The 20,964-nt window shown below is 46.2% G+C and overlaps 2 protein-coding genes across 2 annotated transcripts; both read left to right on the plus strand.

Annotated features, from left to right (window-relative positions):
* Window positions 1-15,439: 15,439 nt before the first annotated feature.
* LOC121845481 lies at window positions 15,440-16,896 on the plus strand. Its single transcript, XM_042316945.1, has 2 exons — window positions 15,440-15,649; window positions 16,135-16,896. Exons 1-2 carry the CDS (start codon window positions 15,530-15,532, stop codon window positions 16,741-16,743), a joined length of 729 nt encoding a protein of 242 aa, XP_042172879.1. The 5' UTR covers window positions 15,440-15,529; the 3' UTR covers window positions 16,744-16,896.
* Window positions 16,897-20,068: 3,172 nt separating this feature from the next.
* On the plus strand, window positions 20,069-20,898 carry LOC121845480 (polysialoglycoprotein-like; the record flags this gene model as incomplete). Its single annotated transcript, XM_042316940.1, has 4 exons — window positions 20,069-20,176; window positions 20,349-20,414; window positions 20,567-20,650; window positions 20,785-20,898. Coding segments are annotated over exons 1-4 (364 nt in total), but the record flags the coding sequence as incomplete, so codon positions are not given.
* Between the last annotated feature and the right edge of the window lie 66 nt (window positions 20,899-20,964).

Genomic DNA, 20,964 nt, shown 5'->3' on the forward strand with positions numbered 1-20,964 from the left:
TATATATAGAGAGACTGGACCTGTTACTATATAGAGAGAGACTGGATCTGCTACTATATAGAGAGAGACTGGACCTGCTACTATATAGAGAGAGACTGGACCTGCCACTATATAGAGAGAGACTGGACCTGCTGCTATATTGAGAGAGACTGGACCTGCTACTGTAGAGAGGGAGACTGGATCTGCTACTATATAGAGAGAGACTGGATCTGCTACTATATATAGAGAGAGACTGGACCTGCTACTATATAGAGAGAGACTGGACCTGCTACTATATATAGAGAGACTGGACCTGTTACTATATAGAGAGAGACTGGACATGCTACTATATATAGAGAGACTGGACCTGTTACTATATAGAGATAGACTGGATCTGCTACTATATAGAGAGAGACTGGACCTGCTACTATATATAGAGAGACTGGACCTGCTACTATATATAGAGAGACTGGACCTGTTAGAGAGAGAGAGACTGGACCTGTTACTATATAGAGAGAGACTGGACCTGTTACTATATAGAGAGAGACTGGACCTGTTACTATATAGAGAGACTGGACCTGCTACTATATAGAGAGAGACTGGACCTGTTACTATATAGAGAGAGACTGGACCTGCTACATGTCAGCTGCCTTTGCTGCAGTAAAGTCTTCCTTCCTCAGTGGAAGCACAGTACCAGCTGGCAGCCTCAGACCTGTGGGAAATTCTGTTGTGGTTAATAATTGATTCCGCCCTGCCAGCCCCATTACTTTCTACTGCATTGAAACTTTCAGCGGCCTGCAATAAGCCTTTTAGTGTTAGTACAGCCCCCTTTCTCTCTCTCTCTCTCTCTCTCTCTCTCTCTCTCTCTCTCTCTCTCTCTCTCTCTCTCTCTCTCTCTCCTACTCTCTCTCTCTCTCTCTCTCTCTCTCTCTCTCCTCTCTCTCTCTCTCTCTCTCTCTCTCTCTCTCTCTCTCTCTCTCTCTCTCTCTCTCTCTCTCCTACTCTCTCTCTCTCTCTCTCTCTCTCTCTCTCTCTCTCTCTCTCTCTCTCTCTCTCTCTCTCTCTCTCTCTCTCTCTCTCTCCTACTCTCTCTCTCTCTCTCTCTCTCTCTCTCTCTCTCTCTCTCTCTCTCTCTCTCTCTCTCTCTCTCTCCTACTCTCTCTCTCTCTCTCTCCCTCTCAATTTCAATTTTAATTTCAATTTAAGGGGCTTTATTGGCATGTTTTCTCATGATTTGGTTGGGTCTAATTGTGTTGCTGTCCTTGGGATCTGTGGTGTCTGTTTGTGTTTGTGAACAGAGCCCCAGGACCATCTTTCTTAGGGGACTCTTCTCCATGTTCATTTCTCTGTAGGTGATGGCTTTGTTATGGAAGGGTTGGGAATCACTTCCTTTTTAAGTGGTTGTAGAATTTAACGTCTCTTTTCTGGATTTTACTAATTAGCGGGTATCAGCCTAATTATGTTCTGCATGCATTATTGGTTTTACGTTATACACCGAGGATATTTTTGCAGAATTCTGCATGCGGAGTCTCAATTTGGTGTTTGTCCCATTTTGTGAATTCTTGGTTGGTAAGCGGACCCCAGACCTCACAACCATAAAGGGCAATGGGTTCCGCCTATGTGCAAGGAGGAGCAGGAGGAGCACTGCCAGAGCCCTGCAAAATGACCTCCAGCATGCCACAAATGTGCATGTGTCTGCTCAAACGGTCAGAAACAGACTCCATGAGGGTGGTATGAGGGCCCGACGTCCACAGGTGGGGGTTGTGCTTACAGCCCAACACCGTGCAGGACGTTTGGCATTTGCCAGAGAACACCAAGATTGGCAAATTCGCCACTGGCGCCCTGTGTTCTTCACAGATGAAAGCAGGTTTACACTGAGCACATGTGACAGACGTGACAGAGTCTGGAGATGCTGTGGAGAACGTTCTGCTGCCTGCAACATCCTCCAGCATGACCGGTTTGGCGGTGGGTCAGTCATGGTGTGGGGTGGCATTTCTTTGGGGGCTGCACAGCCCTCCATGTGCTCGCCAGAGGTAGCCTGACTGCCATTAGGTACCGAGATGAGATCCTCAGACCCCTTGTGAGACCATATGCTGGTGCGGTTGGCCCTGGGTTCCTCCTAATGCAAGACAATGCTAGAGGAAGGCATTGATGCTATGGACTGGCCCAACCGTTCCCCAGACCTGAATCCAATTGAGCACATCTGGGACATCATGTCTCGCTCCATCCACCAACGCCACATTGTGCAGGAGTTGACGGATGCTTTAGTCCAGGTCTGGGAGGAGATCCCTGAGGAGACCATCCGCCACCTCATCAGGAGCATGACCAGGCTTTGTAGGGAGGTCATACAGGCACGTGGAGGCCACACACACTACTGAGCCTCATTTTGACTTGTTGGATTAGCCTGTAGTGTGTGTGGATCAGCCTGTAGTGTGGTTTTCCACTTTAATTTTGAGTGTGACTCCAAATCCAGACCTCCATGGGTTGATAAATTTGATTTCCATTGATAATTTTTGTGTGATTTTGTTGTCAGAACATTCAACTATGTAAAGAAAAAGTATTTAATAAGAATATTTCATTCATTCAGATCTAGGATGTGTTATTTTAGTGTTTAGTGTGTTATTTTTTTGAGCAGTGTATGTTGAAGAGGGTAGGGCTTGAGCTGCATCCCTGTCTCCCCCCCAGCCCTGTGGAAAGAAATATGTGTTTTTTGCCAATTTAACCACACACCTGTTGTTTGTGTACATGGATTTTATAATGTCGTATGTTTTTCCCCCAAACCCCCTTTCCATCAATTATCAAATATATCAGACCCTCTTTCCAAATCAAGTCAAAGGCTTTTTTGAAATCAACAAAGCATGAGTAGACTTTGCCTTTGTTTTTTGTTTGTTTGTCAATTAGAGTGTACAGGGTGAATACGTGGTCTGTCGTACGGTAATTTGGTAAAAAGCCAATTTGACAGTTTCTCAGTGCATTGTTTTCACTGAGGAAATGTACGAGTCTGCTGTTAATGACAATGCAGAGGATTTTCCCAAGGTTGCTGTTGATGTATACCCCACGGTAGTTATTGGGGTCAAATTTGTCTCCACTTTTATGCATTGGGATGATCAGTCCTTGGGTCCAAATATTGGGGAAGATGCCAGAGCTAAGGATGATGTTTAAAAGTTTAAGTATAGCCAATTGGAATTTGTCATTTCATTGAGGAGACCATCAACACCACAGACCTTTTTGGGTTGGAGGGTTTGTATTTTGTCCTGTATGTAGTTAATTCAATGTAATTGGAGAATCCAGTGGGTTCTGGTCGTCTTTAATAGTTGATTCTAAGATTTGTATTTGATCATGTATATGTTTTTGCTGTTTGTTCCATACATCTCCATTTTGGATAGATAATTATTCGTGTTGTTGTTTCTTTAGTGTTTTCCAATTTTCCCAGAAGTGGTTTGAGTCTATGGATTCTTCAATTACATTGAGCTGATTTCAGACGTGCTGTTCCTTCTTCTTCCGTCGTGTATTTCTGTATTGTTTTAGTGATTCACCATAGTGAAGGCGTAGAGGTTTTCTGGGTCTCTATGGTTTTGGTTGGACAGGTTTCTCAATTTCTTGTTGTCATTGTTGTTAGATTTGATAGGGAAGCTGAGGTCAAATATACTGTTTAGATTTTCTACTGCCAAGTTTACACCTTCACTATTACAGTGTAACGTTTTGTCCAGGACGTTGTCTAAAAGGGATTGAATTTGTTGTTGCCTAATTGTTTTTTTTGTAGGTTTCCACACTACATTCCTTCCAGCTATAGCATTTCTTAATATTATTCAGTTCCTTTTGCTTTGATTGCCTTATGATTGAGTATTGCTCTGTTCAAGTAGACTGTGATTGTGCTGTGATCTGATAGGGGTGTCAGTCTCTCTCTGTCTCTCTCTCTCTCTCTCTTTATGTCTACCTCTCTCTCTGTCTCTCTCTCTCTCTCTCTGTCTGTCTGTCTGTCTGTCTGTCTGTCTGTCTGTCTCTTTCTCTTTCTCTCTCTCTCCTCTCTCTCTCTCTCTCTCTCTCCGTCTCTCTCTCTCCCCCCGTCTCTCTGTCTCTATCTATCTCTCTCTCTGTCTCTCTCTCTCTCGCTCTGTCTCTGTCTCTCTGTCTCTCTCTCAGTCTCTCTGTCTCTATCTATCTCTCTCTCTCTCTCTCTCTGTCTGTCTGTCTGTCTGTCTGTCTGTCTGTCTCTTTCTCTCTTTCTCTCTCTCCGTCTCTCTCTCTCTCTCTCTCTCCGTCTCTCTCTCTCTCCCCGTCTCTCTGTCTCTATCTATCTCTCTGTCTCTCTCTCAGTCTCTCTGTCTCTATCTATCTCTCTCTCTCTCTGTCTGTCTGTCTGTCTCTTTCTCTCTTTCTCTCTCTCCGTCTCTCTCTCTCTCTCTCTCTCTCTCTCCGTCTCTCTCTCTCCCCGTCTCTCTGTCTCTATCTATCTCTCTCTCTCTCTCTCTCTCTCTCTCTCCGTCTCTCAGTCTCTCTGTCTCTCTCTCCGTCTCTCTGTCTCTCTCTCAGTCTCTGTGACACCCTACTTATTCTCTCTTTTCCTTCTTTCTTTTTCCTTTCTCATTTCTCATTATCTCTCCCTTACTCCTTCTCCCTTACTCCCTCTCCCTTACTCCCTCCTTCTCCCTTACTCCTTCTCCCTTACTCCTTCTCCCTTACTCCCTCTCCCTTCTCCCTCTTACTCCGTCTCCCTTACTCCTTCTCCCTTATTCCTTCTCCCCTCCTTCTCCCTTACTCCTTCTCCCTTACTCCTTCTCCCTTACTCCCTCTCCCTTACTCCCTCTCCCTTACTCCTTCTCCCTTACTCCCTCTCCCTTACTCCTTCTCCCTTACTTACTCCTTCTCCCTTACTCCCTTACTCCCTCTCCCTTACTCCTTCTCCTCCTCTCCCTTACTCCTCTCCCTTCTCCTCCCTTACTCCTCCCTCTCCCTTTCTCTCCTTACTCCCTCTCCCTTACTCCTTCTCCCTTACTCCCCTCTCCCTTACTCCCTCTCCCTTACTCCTTCTCCCTTACTCCTTCTCCCTTACTCCTTCTCCCTTACTCCCTCTCCCTTACTCCCTCTCCCTTACTCCTCTCCCTTACTCCTTCTCCCTTACTCCTTCTCCCTTACTCCTTCTCCCTTACTCCCTCTCCCTTCTCCCTTCTCCCTCCCTTACTCCCTACTCTCCCTTACTCCCTCTCCCTTACTCCCTCTCCCTTACTCCTCTCCCTTACTCCTCTCTCCTTACTCCCTTCTCCCTTACTCCTTCTCCCTTACTCCTCTCCCCTTACTCCCTTCTCCCTTACTCCCTCTCCCTTACTCCCTCTCCCTTCTCCTTCTCCCTTACTCCTCTCCCTTACTCCCTCTCCCTTACTCCCTCTCCCTTACTCCTTCTCCCTTACTCCTTCTCCCTTACTCCCTCTCCCTTACTCCCTCTCCCTTACTCCTTCTCCCTTACTCCTTCTCCCTTACTCCTTCTCCCTTACTCCCTCTCCCTTACTCCCTCTCCCTTACTCCCTCTCCCTTACTCCTTCTCCCTTACTCCTTCTCCCTTACTCCCTCTCCCTTACTCCCTCTCCCTTACTCCTTCTCCCTTACTCCTTCTCCCTTACTCCCTCTCCCTTACTCCTTCTCCCTTACTCCCTCTCCCTTACTCCCTCTCCCTTACTCCCTCTCCCTTACTCCTTCTCCCTTACTCCCTCTCCCTTACTCCCTCTCCCTTACTCCCTCTCCCTTACTCCTCTCCCTTACTCCCTCTCCCTTACTCCCTCTCCCTTACTCCTTCTCCCTTACTCCCTCTCCCTTACTCCCTTACTCCCTCTCCCTTACTCCTTCTCCCTTACTCCCTCTCCCTTACTCCCTCTCCCTTACTCCTTCTCCCTTACTCCCTCTCCCTTACTCCCTCTCCCTTACTCCTTCTCCCCTTACCCTCTCCCTTACTCCCTCTCCCTTACTCCCTCTCCCTTACTCCTTCTCCCTTACTCCTTCTCCCTTCTCTCCCTTACTCCCTCTCCCTTACTCCTTCTCCCTTACTCCCTTCTCCCTTACTCCCTTCCCTCTCCCTTACTCCCTCCCTTACTCCCTCCTCCCTTACTCCTCTCCCTTACTCCTTCTCCCTTACTCCCTCTCCCTTACTCCCTCTCCCTTACTCCTTCTCCCTTACTCCCTCTCCCTTACTCCCTCTCCCTTACTCCCTCTCCCTTACTCCTTCTCCCTTACTCCCTCTCCCTTACTCCTTCTCCCTTACTCCTTCTCCCTTACTCCCTCTCCCTTACTCCCCTCCCTTACTCCTTCTCCCTTCTCCCTTACTCCTTCTCCCTTACTCCCTCTCCCTTACTCCCTCTCCCTTACTCCTTCTCCCTTACTCCCTCTCCCTTACTCCCTCTCCCTTACTCCTCTCCCTTACTCCCTCTCCCTTCTCCCTCTCCCTTACTCCTTCTCCCTTACTCCCCTCCCTTCTCCTTCTCCCTCTCCCTTACTCCCTCTCCCTTACTCCTTCTCCCTTACTCCCTCTCCCTTACTCCCTCTCCTTACTTCTCCCTTACTCCCTCTCCCTTACTCCTTCTCCCTTACTCCTCCCTCTCCCTTACTCCCTTTCTCCCTTACTCCTTCTCCCTTACTCCCTCTCCCTTACTCCCTCTCTCCTTCTCCCTTACTCCCTCTCCCTTACTCCTTCTCCCTTACTCCCTCTCCCTTACTCCTTCTCCCTTACTCCTTCTCCCTTACTCCCTCTCCCTTACTCCTTCTCCCTTACTCCCTTCTCCCTTACTCCCTCTCCCTTACTCCTTCTCCCTCTCTCCCTTACTCCTCTCCCTTACTCCCTCTCCCTTACTCCCTCTCCCTTACTCCTTCTCCCTTACTCCCTCTCCCTTACTCCTCTCCCTTACTCCTTCTCCCTTCTCCCTCTCCCTTACTCCCTCTCCCTTACTCCCTCTCCCTTACTCCCTCTCCCTTACTCCCTCTCCCTTACTCCTTCTCCCTTACTCCCTCTCCCTTACTCCCTCTCCCTTACTCCTTCTCCCTTACTCTCCCTTACTCCCTCTCCCTTACTCCTTCTCCCTTACTCCTTCTCCCTTCTCCCTCTCCCTTACTCCCTCTCCCTTACTCCCTCTCCCTTACTCCCTCTCCCTTACTCCTTCTCCCTTACTCCTTCTCCCTTACTCCCTCTCCCTTACTCCCTCTCCCTTACTCCCTCTCCCTTACTCCTTCTCCCTTACTCCTTCTCCCTTACTCCCTCTCCCTTACTCCCTCTCCCTTACTCCTTCTCCCTTACTCCCCTCTCCCTTACTCCCTTACTCCTCTCCCTTACTCCTCTCCCTTACTCCCTCTCCCTTACTCCCTCTCCCTTACTCCTTCTCCCTTACTCCTTCTCCCTTACTCCCTCTCCCTTACTCCTCTCCCTTACTCCCTCTCCCTTACTCCCTCTCCCTTACTCCCTCTCCTTACTCCCTCTCCCTTACTCCCTCTCCCTTACTCCTTCTCCCTTACTCCCTATCCCTTACTCCCTCTCCCTTACTCCCTCTCTTTTTAATCCCAATTTCACCATCTGTTAATGTAGTTACATACAATACACCAGACAGCCAACCCACTGATGGTGGAGAGAGAGAGAGAGAGAGAGAGAGAGAGAGAGAGAGAGAGAGAGAGAGAGAGAGAGAGAGAGAGAGAGAGAGAGAGAGAGAGAGAGAGAGAGAGATGTAGTAGTTAATGTAGTTACATACAGTACATCAGACAGCCAATGCTTTTGGGATTTTGCCCAATTGCCTCCTGTTTACGTAGGCCCACAGTCAACCACGACCAGCAACAGGCAGGACACACACACCCACGCACACACACACACACACATGCACTTCCCCTCTATGAAAGCGTGGTATCACAACATGCTGTACTATTAATAATAAATGAATACTAAACACCTTGCTACTATGTCTAGTGCCAATCTTTCCAATCCAACACTGCCATTCAATGTAAAGGAGATTGGCTCTGAAATGCAGGGATAAGGTGCGGTGGCTTGTTGTCATGGCAATTCACCAATCTGTCGTTGTCATCACACTATGTTATTAGAACACAGACACCCCCCATATCATCACACTGTTATTAGAACACAGACACCCCCCACATCATCACACTGTTATTAGAACACAGACACCCCCACATCATCACACTGTGTTATTAGAACAGAGACACCCCCATATCATCACACTATGTTATTAGAACACAGACACCCCCACATCATCACACTATGTTATTAGAACACAGACATTCCCCCTCCGTCCCTCCCTCCTCCTCCCTCCTCCCTCCCTCCTCCTCCCTCCTTCCTCCTCCTCCTCCTCCCTCCCTCCCTCCCTCCTCCTCCTCCTCCCCCTCCTCCCTCCCATCGACCCAAATGTGTTGGTCATGCATTATTAAGTGCAGTCATGTGTTGAGATGGTGTTGTTGGTTGGTGATTGGTTGTCAGGGTCTAACACACAAGCCACATGTCTAATGAAAGGTAAGTGTTCTACCCATCCAATGAGTCCACAATTAGGGTCACCACTCTGTGCTTTCGCATCTGTGCTCCTCACTCAGCCCATGGCTGACTGCTGACTACCCAGCAGGGAGTGAAAGGGGAGGATGAGGGTGATTGGGGGAAGGGGTAGGGGGGGTTGGAGACTGTCACATTAAATTAGTTGGCTGTCACATTATGTCTTGTGTTGCAATATCCTGATTTTCGGGAACAAATTTGGTTTTGGAGTGGATTTCCACTGTTTTGTGTGTGTAATGTGTGTGTAACGTGTGTGTAATGTGTGTGTAATGTGTGTGTAATGTGTGCGTAATGTGTGTGTAATGTTTGTGTAATGTGTGTGTAATGTGTGTGTAATGTGTGTGTAATGTTTGTGTGCGTAATGTGTGTAATGTTTGTGTAATGTGTATGTAATGTGTGTGTAATGTGTGTGTAATGTGTGTGTAATGTGTGTAATGTGTGTGTAATGTGTGTAATGTGTGTGTATTTGTTTGAGGATCATAGTAATGACACCCTGTACATAGAAAAGTGCCATTTATGACACAGCTTGTGATTGTAGTGTCCCATGTGCAGCTTGTGATTGTAGTGTCCCATGTGCAGCTTGTGATTGCAGTGTCCCATGTGCACCTTGTGATTGCAGTGTCCCCTGTGCAGCTTGCAGCACCTCCCAGCATTATGGACACAGAACAAGCAGTGTCTCAGTGAGAGGAGCAGCGGCCGCCCCCGTACCCCCACGTTCCCCCATCGGTGTGCTCTGCAGACTGGGGGCCTGAGGCACAGAGAGAAGATCAAAGCAGGAGGCATGAAAAGGCTCCCATCACACAAGTAAGCCTCCTGCCTACACACACACACAGAGCCTCTCGCCTCTCGCCCCCCTTCATACAGCAGCCGCCCGTGGAGGCTGTGAGGAGAGGGCAGGTCCCAAGGCCGTGTGAGCCTGACAACAGATGGCTGAGACTGGGGAGCACGGACATAACACAAGCCCCCTGCTGGAGCTCAGAGCTGGCAACAACATCTCAAGGACATTCTCCATGCCTGTGAGAGAAAGTGGGCTTGTCCGACTTCACAGCTGACATGATGCGTTTAGGGTAACTTGTGACTGACTGTGATCTTCATATAATAATGAGTAGTTATTTAGGATGCAAAGTGATCAGTAGATCAGACCAAGGTCATGTGATTATTCCACAATTGGCAGCACTCCATGCCCAAATATGGGCACCATGGCTCTTCCTATAAATATTATAAATAGTTGTGGTTAAGCAGTCTGTGCTTTCATACAGACTCAAATCAATCACAACGTTCCCATTTATAAAAAAAAAACATTTGTCGTTCTCAGAGTTACCTGTTTAGACAAGTGGCTTTCCCTGGACAAAGATTTTTTCCATCACGTTGTGGGTTGAGAAGGTAACATTGTTGACACAGGCCTGTCATAACTAAATAAAAGCCTGTACGAAAGCATCTAGAGTAATCCTGTAGGATTAGGTGGAAGGTCCTAGTCTACAGGTGAAGGATTACTCCTCTATACACAGAGTAGGGACCGGTGGATTACTCCTCTATACACAGAGTAGGGACAGGGGAAGGATTACTCCTCTATACACAGAGTAGGGACAGGTGGATTACTCCTCTATACACAGAGTAGGGACAGGGGAAGGATTACTCCTCTATACACAGAGTAGGGACAGGTGGATTACTCCTCTATACACAGAGTAGGGACAGGGGAAGGATTACTCCTCTATACACAGAGTAGGGACCGGTGGATTACTCCTCTATACACAGAGCAGGGACAGGTATATTACTCCTCTATACACAGAGCAGGGACAGGTATATTACTCCTCTATACACAGAGCAGGGACAGGTATATTACTCCTCTATACACAGAGCAGGGACAGGTATATTACTCCTCTATACACAGAGCAGTGACAGGTATATTACTCCTCTATACACAGAGCAGAGACAGGTATATTACTCCTCTATACACAGAGCAGGGACAGGAAGATTACTCCTCTATACACAGAGTATGGACAGGTATATTACTCCTCTATACACAGAGTAGGGACAGGTATATTACTCCTCTATACACAGAGTAGGGACAGGGGAAGGATTACTTCTCTATACACAGAGCAGGGACAGGTATATTACTCCTCTATACACAGAGCAGGGACAGGTATATTACTCCTCTATACACAGAGCAGGGACAGGTATATTACTCCTCTATACACAGAGCAGGGACAGGTATATTACTCCTCTATACACAGAGCAGGGACAGGTATATTACTCCTCTATACACAGAGCAGAGACAGGTATATTACTCCTCTATACACAGAGCAGGGACAGGAAGATTACTCCTCTATACACAGAGCAGGGACAGGTATATTACTCCTCTATACACAGAGCAGGGACAGGTATATTACTCCTCTATACACAGAGCAGAGACAGGTATATTACTCCTCTATACACAGAGCAGGGACAAGTGGATTACTCCTCTATACACAGAGCAGGGACCGGTGGATTACTCCTCTATACACAGAGCAGGGACAGGTATATTACTCCTCTATACACAGAGCAGGGACCGGTGGATTACTCCTCTATACACAGAGCAGGGACCGGTGGATTACTCCTCTATACACAGAGCAGGGACAGGTATATTACTCCTCTATACACAGAGCAGGGACAGGTATATTACTCCTCTATACACAGAGCAGGGACAGGTATATTACTCCTCTATACACAGAGCAGGGACCGGTGGATTACTCCTCTATACACAGAGCAGGGGTGGATTACTCCTCTATACACAGAGCAGGGACCGGTGGATTACTCCTCTATACACAGAGCAGGGACAGGTATATTACTCCTCTATACACAGAGCAGGGACCGGTATATTACTCCTCTATACACAGAGCAGGGACAGGTATATTACTCCTCTATACACAGAGCAGGGACCGGTGGATTACTCCTCTATACACAGAGCAGGGACAGGTGGATTACTCCCTCTATACACAGAGCAGGGACAGGTGGATTACTCCTCTATACACAGAGTAGGGACAGGTATATTACTCCTCTATACACAGAGCAGGGACAGGTATATTACTCCTCTATACACAGAGCAGGGACAGGTATATTACTCCTCTATACACAGAGCAGGGACAGGTATATTACTCCTCTATACACAGAGCAGGGACCGGTGGATTACTCCTCTATACACAGAGCAGGGACAGGTATATTCCTATACACAGAGCAGGGACAGGTGGATTGGATTACTCCTCTATACACAGAGCAGGGACAGGTGGATTACTCCTCTATACACAGAGCAGGGGGACTCCTCTATACACAGAGCAGGGATATTACTCCTCTATACACAGAGCAGGGGGACCAGGGACAGGTATATTACTCCTCTATACACAGAGCAGGGACAGGTATATTACTCCTCTATACACAGAGCAGGGACTGGTGGATTACTCCTCTATACACAGAGCAGGGACAGGTATATTACTCCTCTATACACAGAGCAGGGACAGGTGAAGGGCATAGGTGAAGAGGAGAATAACATTCACAGAAGTGAATGGGAAAAGGACAAACCCTCAGTCCACACAGATCAGGAAGTGGTTGCTGTGACAAGTGAAAGGCTGTATAAACTTGCCCGAGGTCTCAGAAAGGAAAAATAGCTTTCTCAACTGTCAAATCTTCGGGATGTCTTAGCTCTGTGAATATACAAGGACCTGCACACGTGATTCTTACTGAGTCAACATAATACATCAACATCCAGATGTATAGTATGTTACACGCACACGCACATGCATAAATACATTGCACACACACAGAGCACTGCAGCTATCTGACTCAAGGTTACAGCAGACACACTGGTAGTGAATGTGACCCCACCATTACTCATTTGCTTAAAAGGTTAAAACCAGCAGCTTCAGATTTGAAATAACCCCACTTCGTCAAATGTTGTGTCCCAAATGGCAACCTATTCCCTATGGGCCCTGGTCAAAAGTAGTGCACTAAATAGTGAATAGTGTGCCAAACTTCCTCTCAACCTCCCTCTGCACCCGAGGATCCTGTCTCCATTATTCATGAGCCCTCAGGTTGGGCCCTGGGAACAAACCTGGCGAGGCCCTGAGTCAATAAGAGGCACTGGCCGCCACAATGGCCTCAGCCTCCAACTACACAACTACACTGTTGACAGACACCGTCACAAAGGAGCAGACAGGGGCACCCCCTACGTTCTCACACAAAGAAGAATGAGTCAGTGTGCTGCGGCTCCTAGCTGCTGTTTGTACAGTATATAAAGCCAGTGTTGGCCCCATCAATAGGGGACTGGAGTGTTAATGAAACGCTGGGAGAAAGGCCTCCTCTGTGACTGCCAGGGAGAGTTCATGTTCATTACAGGGTATCTCGGGGCTCTACAGCCTGCTAGATGGCACCTGGCTCCACCCTGGGTGAGAAGACAACAACGTCTCCTCTTATTAGGGTGGTAAACCGCATGCTATAGAATGCTGGGATGTTAGACTTTAGAATGCTGGGATGTTAGACTTTAGAATGCTGGGATGTTAGACTTTAGAATGCTGGGATGTTAGACTTTAGAATACTGGGATGTTAGACTTGAGAATACTGGGATGTTAGACTTTAGAATACTGAGATGTTAGACTTTAGAATGCTGGGATGTTAGACTTTAGAATGCTGGGATGTTAGACTTTAGAATACTGGGATGTTAGACTTGAGAATACTGGGATGTTAGACTTTAGAATGCTGGGATGTTAGACTTTAGAATGCTGGGATGTTAGACTTTAGAATGCTGGGATGTTAGACTTTATAATACTGGGATGTTAGACTTTAGAATGCTGGGATGTTAGACTTTAGAATGCTGGGATGTTAGACTTTAGAATGCTGGGATGTTAGACTTTAGAATGCTGGTATGTTAGACTTGAGAATACTGGGATGTTAGACTTTAGAATACTACAATGTTAGACTTTAGAATACTACAATGTTAGACTTTAGAATACTACGATGTTAGACTTTAGAATACTGGGATGTTAGACTTTAGAATGCTGGGATGTTAGACTTTAGAATACTACGATGTTAGACTTTAGAATACTGGGATGTTAGACTTTAGAATACTGGGATGTTAGACTTTAGAATGCTGGGATGTTAGACTTTAGAATGCTGGGATGTTAGACTTTAGAATACTGGGATGTTAGACTTTAGAATACTGGGATGTTAGACTTTAGAATGCTGGGATGTTAGACTTTAGAATACTGGGATGTTAGACTTTAGAATGCTGGGATGTTAGACTTTAGAATACTGGGATGTTAGACTTTAGAATGCTGGGATGTTAGACTTTAGAATACTACGATGTTAGACTTTAGAATGCTGGGATGTTAGACTTGGAAGTACAAGTGCTGCACCAGATCAAGACGCTCACATACAAGACTTAAGACTTCAATAAAGGCACTGTAGGGAATCTAAAAAGCCCCTTTCATTCAATGCAATACAGTATTGACAATACAATTAAGTTCAGTATTAGTAGTTAAAAAGCTTTACTGCCCCCTGCTGGAAACAGCAGCACTCTGTGTTAGGAATGGGTTCATCTTGGAAAACTCAGAACAAAAATTGTGTCAGATACTCGATTTATGTAACATAGACTGTCCACAAAAGATCAGGAATGTGCAAATGGGACTTTGAGTTGATTAGATTTAGCAACCGTTCTAGAACTGGAAACCTTGACGGAACAAACAGCAAATGTTCCTGGGACCTGACTTGTTGTGTCATAAAAGGCACAGGAGAGTAAACATTATAGATATCAGTTTGTCCGCATGTCGGTCCGCCTGTCCGCCTGTCCGTCTGCCTGTCTGTCTGTCCGTCCGCCTGTCCGCCTGTCCATCTGTTCACCCATCCACCCGTCTGTCTGTCCACCCATGGTTATGGAGCCAGTGTTGTTTGTGTCAGCTGACCCAGTTATTGTCTATCTGCCTTTCCATCTAGCAGACTCTGGGGAAGTGGGTGTCTATTGTTGAGAGTTCAGGCCGTCCTTCCTGGTAGCTAATACTGAATACATTGTTACACCGTGCCTGGATAAAGGTCTCTGTGCCGGTCAATGTTGTAGACTTCTATGTCTTCAGTATTCCGGATCAGAGAACTGATGCTTCAGGATCAACTTTACTCTGCATGACAATAACACATGGACCTCAGTGACCCCCATCCCTGTTACTGAAGTTCTGCGTTACTGCTTGCATGCACTGCATGATGGGACAAAAACATCCCTGCCGGCCAAACCCTCCCTTAACCCGGATTACGTTGGGCTAACTGTTTGCCACCGGCTACGACAGAGCCTGGACTCGAATCAGGATATCTAGTGACACAGCAAGCACTGTGGTGCAGTGCCTTAGATCACTGCACCCCTCGGGAGGCACCTGGTTTCATACCCTCTGATTAACAAAACCCACTGGGTGTTGGTCTACAGACTGACCGTATAATCTAGCCACATACCCAGCAAATAGACTTGTAACAGTCCCCATTATTGTCTCTTTTACAGTCAGTATGTTATGTTGACCCCTGAGTTTAGGTTGTTTTTACAGTCAGTGTGTCATGTTGACCCCTGAGTTCAGGTTGTTTTTACAGTCAGTATGTTACATTGACCCTTGAGTTCAGGTTGTATTTATAGTCAGTATGTTATGTTGACCCCTGAGTTCAGGTTGTTTTTACAGTTAGTATGTTGTGTTGACACTTCAGTTCAAGTTTTGTTTAAGAATAGGTTAATTTCAGAAACTCAGAACTAAAATGTTACTTATTTGCTCCAGATACTCATTTTAAATTATGTAGTCTGTCCACTCGAGATTAGGAGTCTTTTTTAGATTAAGCAATAGTGGTGGAACTGTGAACCCAGACAGCAGAGCAGGACAGTGGGAGGAGCTATAGGAGGACGGCCTCATTGTACTGGCTGATCTGTTGTACCATGAAAGGCAGAGGAGAGCAAACATTAGATCATATAAAGACTGGAACTATCCTTAGCATTACTGAAACATCAACAGGCAGAGTGAGACAGATATGATGCTGGCTGTGTGTGTCACTGTTGTCCTGGGCCTTCTCTCAGTGAGTGGCTCCCAGGCGGCCCCTTTAACCTGTGAGGATCTCCTGAGACCACTGGAGCTGAGCAGTGTCACTCAGGTAGTATCTACTGAGCTGTACTGTCTGTCTGTCTGTCTGTCCATCTACCTGTCTGTCTGTCCGTCTACCTGTCTGTCCGTCTGTCTGTCCATCTACCTGTCTGTCTGTCCGTCTACCTGTCTGTCTGTCTGTCTGTCTGTCTACCTGTCTGTCTGTCTGTCTGTCCTGTCTGTCTGTCTGTCTGTCTGTGTCTGTACTGTCTGTCTGTCTGTCTGTCTGTCTGTCTGTCTGTCTGTCTGTCTGTCTGTCTGTCTGTCTGTCTGTCCGTCATCTGTCTGTCGGTCCGTCATCAGTCTGTTTGTCTGTCTGTCATCTGTCTGTCAGTCAGTCCATCTGTGTATGTCCGTCCGTCTGTCTGTCATCTGTCTGTCTGTCCGTACGTCCGTCTGTCTGTCCGTCTTCTGTCTGTCCAACAATGATTAGAGAGTCAGGGTTGTTTGTGTCAGCTGACCCAGTTATTGTCTATCTGCCTTTCCATCTTGCAGACTCTGGGGAAGTGGATGTATATTGCTGAGAGTTCAGACCGTCCTTTCTGGGAACAAATACTGTATACCTTATTACACAGTGCCTGGATAGAGGTCTCTGTGCCGGTCGGTACCCAGAACAACATTCTCGACATCGCCCAGTTCTATGGCATCGGTATTCCACATCAAAATACTTTTGGATTCGGATGCTCCAGGATCAACTCTAACTTTACTCTGCATGACAATAACACATGGACCTCAGTGAGTCCCATCCCTGTTACTGAGGTTCTCCTGACAACGTGCTCAGACTGCCTCCTGACCCTGGAGAAATGGGATGAGGATGGGAAGACCTACACCTCTCTAACGCTCTACAGTAGGAGACGGGAGCTCACTGCTACTGAACTGGACTTCTATAAGAAACAGGTGGATTGTCTCAGTCTGCCACCAGCGACGTTCATCGATCCAAAGAAAGATCTCTGTCTCGACACAACTCCACTCTTAGAAGATCAAATTGCGAAGGAAGTTGAGAATGCAGTTGAACTTATTTCAGAGATTCCAAGAATGCTCAGAAATGCATTTGAAGAATTAAAGAATTCTGTTTATCAGGCATTTTCTGACATTTTCGGGTAATGAGTAGTCCTCCACCATGTGGGCAACAGTAACCCAGGGTTACAGTACTTTACAGCAAGCCTGTAAACAGTCCCTGATGCCTTGATGTGGGTCTAAACTCCACTCTGCTCATGTTGCTCTACATTCAACACAATAAATCCAGATTAAGACAAATGTGATTTACATTGTTTTGTTTGTCCCAATAATCAGCTACAATCGGGAGCATTTAAAAAGAAAAGGAAATAAAATAATGGGTGATAGTCTACTTCCGGGTTTCTCAAGCTGGGTCCCGGGGCCCCCAAGGGAACGTTCGGTCCCCAGGACCGAGTTAGGGAAACCCTGTTCTACTGACATCACTTACAGTAGCCTACTCAACATCTCTTATCGACAGCAGGACAGTCATTTCTAAAACATCAACCACTCAACATGTTTAGGTCATTGGTTCTTTTATTTGGCAGTTTACATGTTCCCTTGTCTTTAGCACAGAAAATAATGAGATGGTACATGTCATGTTGACAGAAGCCCAAAGCTTTATTCAGCAAAGCTTGAGACACATGGAGGGAGAACACTTGTACTGTAGTAGTCAGCATGTGGAGGATGCAGGCAGATCGTTGTGACATATTTAAACAGAGTCATTGTAGTGTGCTGAATGTGGAGTATCCATTCTCTATGTATGGAACTACCAGAGATAGAGATATGACACACACACACACACACACACACACACACACACACACACACACACACACACACACACACACACACACACACACACACACACACACACACACACACACACACGTAGACTTAGAGTGAACATGTCTGTCAAGATAAAGGAAAGGGGGCTTTAGAACATTCTACTGGCCAGGATGTCATGTATGGTGGCTCTATGATGTCATCATAACATTCAAGTCTCCAGATTCCGTGGACATATCAGACTAGAGTAAGCTAAAGTTAATCACCTGGCCTGCATCCCAAATGAAACACTATACCCTTTTTTTCTGCACTACTCTGGAAACAGCAGTGCACTTTGTAGGGAACAGGCTGCCATATATAGTCAGGGGTCAGTCTGGAGGAAGTGATAAACAGCTGCTCCCTCTGGAGACACATTGTTAAAGAGGACCAATCACCTCTCTTGTTCCAGCTACCTCAAAGATCATTTGAGGACATGTGGACATTTTAAGCCGAGGGTTTGTCAGATTTTTAATGTGAGTTCACAGCATGTGTGTAATTGTGTGTGTGTGTGTATGTGTGTGTGTATGTGTGTGTGTGTGTGTGTGTGTGTGTGTGTGTGTGTGTGTATGTGTGTGTGTGTGTGTGTGTGTGTGTGTGTGTGTGTGTGTGTGTGTGTGTGTGTGTGTGTGTGTGTGTGTGTGTGTGTATGTGTGTGTGTGTGTGTGTGTTTGTGTGTGTGTGTGTTTGTGTGTGTGTGTGTGCGTCCGTGAGTGTAGCACCCTATTCCCTATGTAGTGAACTACTTTTGATCAGGGCCTATAAGGATCTGGTCAACCGTAGTGTACTAAATAGGGAATAGGGTGCCATTTGTCATATGGAGACCACTATAGGAGCAGGTAGGCTTTACTCACAGCGAGGTGTAGAGGGCTGATGGGAGCTCTGACATCAGAGTCGTTCAGGATGTCTGTCCCTGAGGTTTCAATTAGTCAAGGAAAGAGAAGAACGGCCAGTTCAGACTTGGAAAAAGAACATCAAGAGTGACGATGCGTCCACGACAAACATGCAGCCACACCTTAAAACCTACTGTTGGGTTCTGAGAATATGAAATATACTAATTCATGTCACTGAGGGAGAGAGCTTAATGTATAACGTTTACATTATGTCAGGATATGTTATTGTTAGCCATCAGGCATCCTATGGGTGGGATCCTCTGGGATGAGAAGAGACACAGTCTGGTACCAATCACCATGTCAGCCTTGAGTTGGGGAGGAGTGAGCACTTTGGGGTAGCGGTCAGAGTTTTTACTCTGAGAATTAGAACCTAACAGTTGGCACTGCGAGCAGGGTTCACCGCGATTTGCAGTCGAACTAGAGATTCCGAATCAGTGAAACAGAAACAAGGTAGGCACAGTTCCTACACCCGTTATCACTAATTATAGGGTACAAACCTAGAAAGCCTGAGCTTATTCAGTAGTCCCATTGTATTACGACCGGTCGTAGCTTTGTGGTATATGGTAAGTCCCGGAAGGTAAACCCAAACCTGTAGAGGGTAACTCCTAGGGGGTAAATCCCGAGTAGGTTGGTTCCTGCTAGTACTATAAGAATAGGGTGAGTCCCGGAAGGTAAGCCCGAGCAGGCAGGTACCTGCAAAGGGTAAGTCCTAGGGGGTAAGACCCGGGTGGGGTTGGTTACCTGCTATACCTGTAACGAGAGGGTGAAAGTCTCAGCCGCAGTGGCCATGCGGCAGTAGAGTGGGTGTGGATGGATAAAGTGACATGCTTGTGTACTTGTGTACTAAGCAATAAGATACTCGAACGCTGTTGGATTTGGGTGTATTAGCAGTAGCAATAAAGAGAGGTTGGTTTTATGCCCTGTTGGGGTGGGGAACCATGACAGATTATGTGGAAATAGGAAGACAAGTGTGAATCATTTTGGTAATGTGTGTTATCAACAACAGTGATATTTGAACAGATTGGAGATGACTATCCATAACAATAAAATCCTTCATACAGTGAGGTTAGGTTACCATGCTTGTCCTGCCCCACAGCTGTAGACACAGCCTTCTCCAGGTCCTCAGACACTAGCTGGAGATCCATTACAGGATGTCTGTCACCTCACTAAGCCCCTATTGCAGGTTAGGGGTCACATCCACTTGAATGTCCTTCATATGACGAACCTCCTACAGAGCAAATGAGGAAAACATGATATATTAGGATTTATGTTAGTAGCAATAGAATATGGGAATTTTATCTCAACGCTGCCTACAGCTAACATATTTATTTATGTATGTGATCTATGTAAATAAATAAATATATCACAGCTGTAAAACTGTGAAGGACTATAGGTGGAGGCCTACCCATTTCCCAGGAGCATTGTAAAACGTGGATTTGGGTATAGTGTTTATTTCCCCCTAATATCTTTGAAGATTACACCTAAAATAATTAGGCCTACTTCTTTCTACTGCTGATCTGAGACCATTAGGGTTAATCATTACAGATATAAATGCAATATATGGAGTAGAAAAGATTGCCTGCCCACCAACTTGATAAGAATCAACATATGTTCTACATGGTCTATTTCTATCTGAACGTAACAACTCAATCAAGCTTGTTAATTGATCGTTAAGCCATGTTTGTCAGGTAAACGGTCATTAGTGGCCTATATAAGCCTCATACAGGCCATGGGAAGACATTACCTGTTGATAACACAGACTATTTTCATGATCATGGGAGGTGTGAGAGAATTGCTGCTCGTTGTGATGACTGTGGGGGTTGTCAAAGGTTGGTTCACTAATGTTTAAGGGATTTGTTTGGTAAATATGCTTAACTTTATAAGTTGGGTATTAATATTTGACTGTCTGTATCTTCCGCGTTGGTCATCTTTTATTCTTCACTGCTATTAATATGTAGCTATTTTGTGTGAACTCAACTTCTGTCAACACTTTCTCCTCAGTTTCTTGTTACCCTGTTGGAAAGTCCCAGAAGCAAGATCAAGTCTCTCTGCAGAGGAGACTTGGAGGTAAGTGTTTCTTTCCACAACCCTGCTAGCTATGTTCTTTGTCACTGTCTATGGTGCTGCTGTGTTTGACACTCATTCAACAGCATAGAGTAACTCAGTCTAAATAATGTTGTCAAACCTTTTGCTTGTGTACCTTAACCTACCCTTTTCAGAGCTGTCATCAAATGACGTCTCCATTGTGCATGCCCTGGCCTTGCTCCGATCCATAGGGTCTGACGCTAAACAAGCCAGAGAAGGTACGGCTTGAAACCTATACTTTAAAACTGTTGGGTTCATGTTGCTCAAAATTCGATTAGCAATTTGGCCCAGACCGTGTAGCACAGATGTGTTGCTGTAGAATACCCAACTGTTCCTTTTGTTTTTTCTCAAGAGTATTTAGAGACCAATGAAGTAGAATCCCAAGCTTATCCAAACCATGGTAGCTCTCCGGCAAATGATGCCCTGTCCTCTGAGGAGAAGCTGAGGCGCATGTCCTCTGCCAGGCGCATGTCCTCTGACGACGCCACCTCTGAAGCTGCCACCGGCCCGTCTGGCGACGACGCCACCTCTG

Source organism: Oncorhynchus tshawytscha, unplaced genomic scaffold (assembly GCF_018296145.1).
Source record: "Oncorhynchus tshawytscha isolate Ot180627B unplaced genomic scaffold, Otsh_v2.0 Un_contig_7283_pilon_pilon, whole genome shotgun sequence".
NCBI classification, from domain to species: Eukaryota; Metazoa; Chordata; class Actinopteri; order Salmoniformes; family Salmonidae; genus Oncorhynchus; species Oncorhynchus tshawytscha.

Bases quoted from the DNA above. Each gene is read 5' to 3' on its own strand.
- LOC121845481 (XM_042316945.1), top strand. From the start codon at position 15,530: ATGATGCTGGCTGTGTGTGTCACTGTTGTCCTGGGCCTTCTCTCAGTG. The intron at 15,650-16,134 runs GTAGTATCTACT...TCCATCTTGCAG, and splicing joins AGCTGAGCAGTGTCACTCAG to ACTCTGGGGAAGTGGATGTA.